At 45.6% G+C, this 2331-nt stretch overlaps 1 protein-coding gene across 1 annotated transcript; it reads right to left on the reverse strand.

The window, feature by feature from the left end:
• Positions 1 to 685: 685 nt before the first annotated feature.
• Positions 686 to 1701, reverse strand: LOC115671760 (cytosolic sulfotransferase 12-like). The gene has a single exon (XM_030593395.2). It carries the CDS (start codon positions 1699 to 1701, stop codon positions 709 to 711), a length of 993 nt encoding a protein of 330 aa, XP_030449255.1. The 3' UTR covers positions 686 to 708.
• Between the last annotated feature and the right edge of the window lie 630 nt (positions 1702 to 2331).

Genomic DNA, 2331 nt, shown 5'->3' on the forward strand with positions numbered 1-2331 from the left:
TGCGAGGCTCAAGCCTCGCCGCTATCAAGTAAGCTCGAGTCTAAAATATTTTTCTGAAAATTATTTTCTGTAAAATGAACGGAGCTTAAAATTGAAGTTGTGATAACTATTATGCAGTGGATTCAAATTTTGTTTGGATGGAGGGGACAATTCGGTTGTAATTGAAATTCGAAACCCAAACGAAGTTGATAATCTCGCAACAAGAGGTGCTCAATGAATCATTTTACTCATGTCGTGCGTCCGGAATATACTACAGTTTCCCAGGTCGTAAATCGTGAAGAATGTCACATCGCAGAGTAGATCACGTACTGCCTTTGGCAAGGTCTTTGTCCAAACCCACAAGCTTTACCCTTTTCGATTTGATTTCTTTATGCATGACTGCAAAATAGGGATTATTATGTCAGTTGGCTGATGACTGTCGCTGTCGGCTAAATAGTTGAATCAATTGGATTACTTTAAGCTTTCCAGCCAACCAAACGTGTGGGCCAAAGAACATTTCCAAATATGCTGAGCATTACATACAGATAACAGAATCACAATCTTCAAGCTTCTCAATAATGGAGAGGAAGCCTTGATTAGGAAATGACGCCAAGATCTTTCATGCAACATCATGAGAATGACTCTTTCAGCAGCCGACTGGGCATTGACCTTCCCAACATGCGTACATCAATCAATTTGTTTATTACACACACACATACACACCCACATCTAGAGCCTCAACCCAGAACCATGCAGCTTCTCTTCCACAACGTGGTCAATCCTCTCGGCCATGTCAACACTCAAGTAATTTACCCAATCTCCAACCTCGCCTCTCCTAAAGAACGACTTGTTCTCTTCCCCTGAAACCAACTTGCCGCTCTTGTTCGCCTCCAGCCCGCTCAAATTATCAAAACTACAGAGCCTCAGTATTTCGTCCACCGTCCCTTCTCTCAGCTCTTCTTCACTGAACGGACACTCCAGAAAACCGGCCAGCCTCCTCAGGTTAGCGCATGGGTTCTCCTTCATGTCCTCGTACTTAAGGAACAACATCTTCTCGGGTGTCTCCGAGCTCACCTTGTGGTACCCCAGGACTTGGTCCCAGTAAGGCCCGAACAAGCTCACGCCTCGGCAGAACCTGTCGAGCGATTCCTGCAGCAAGTTCTCACCCTTGTCCTTGGACCTCAGCTTATTGGCGAAGTGCCAGAGCGAGACGAAGGTGTCCTTGGGGTTCCTGCACGAGTACACCAGTTTGCAGCTGGAGTCCCTCAACGACTGTGGGAGCGATTGATAAGACAAGTGCGTGGCAAAGAGCCGTGGGGGCGGGAGTGAGGCGAGGTCAGGAACGTCCTGCTCGAGGTAGAGCTTTAATTCCAAAAAGGGCACGAGGTCATGAGGGTTTTGGCTCAGCAGAGGGTGTTGCCGCTGCAAGCCTGAGCCCGAGTACTTGGTCCGGTTGAGGAGGGCAAAGAGGATGGCCTTGAGCCAGGTGGTGCCGGACTTTGGGGTAGTGACGAGGAGGATGTCGGGGTCTCGGGCTTTGAAGTGTCTCTGGTAAGCGAGGGCACCCTTCAAGTACCTTGGGCCGACCCAGAAGCCTTGGTATAGGTGGAGGGAGGTGCCGACCCAGCCTTGTTCGCGTGGCAGAGAGGGAAGGAGGTCTCTGCATTCTTGAGAGATGTCATCTTCTTGCAAGTACTTCGGGAGGGATGGAGATTGAGGCATTGTTGTGTGGTGGATTAAGCTGGCTCTTGATCTTAGCAGAAGAAGAAGAAGGCTTGGTTTGAGACTATTGATCTGGTAGTATCTATATACATATTATCTGACAAAAGGGGGATTTGATGAGCTGCCCGCTTCTCATTTCCCACATGTTTGTTGCCCTACAGAGTGCACTGCACAATGATGGCCATAATAAGAGAGAGAATGAATTCACTTTGGGAAAATGACGCAAATGGTATGTTTAATGTGATTAATGAACTTTTAATTTGTTCAATATATTGAACTTAGCCCAATGAGTAATGTTGTCCATGAACTTCAGTCTGTTCAATATGGTTTATGAACTTTTGATACATATTCAATGTTATAACATTGAACATGTTCATATAGTCTAGGGATTAACTTGAACATCTACTCAAATTTTAGGGACTATATTGAACAAATTAAAATTTTAAGGATGACATTGCACATTGGGTTAAAGTTCAGGGACTACATTGAACAAATTAAATATCCATTGACTATATTGCATATCGAGTCAAAGTTCAAAGACTATTTGTGACATAGGCCCCGTTTGGTTCAGCATTCCCAATGCTCATTTGGCCTCTAAAGTCCCTTGGCCAAATGCAAATGGCGTTTGGC

Source organism: Syzygium oleosum, unplaced genomic scaffold (assembly GCF_021117445.2).
Source record: "Syzygium oleosum isolate NSW1041296 unplaced genomic scaffold, Sole_v2.1 Sole_v2.03, whole genome shotgun sequence".
NCBI classification, from domain to species: Eukaryota; Viridiplantae; Streptophyta; class Magnoliopsida; order Myrtales; family Myrtaceae; genus Syzygium; species Syzygium oleosum.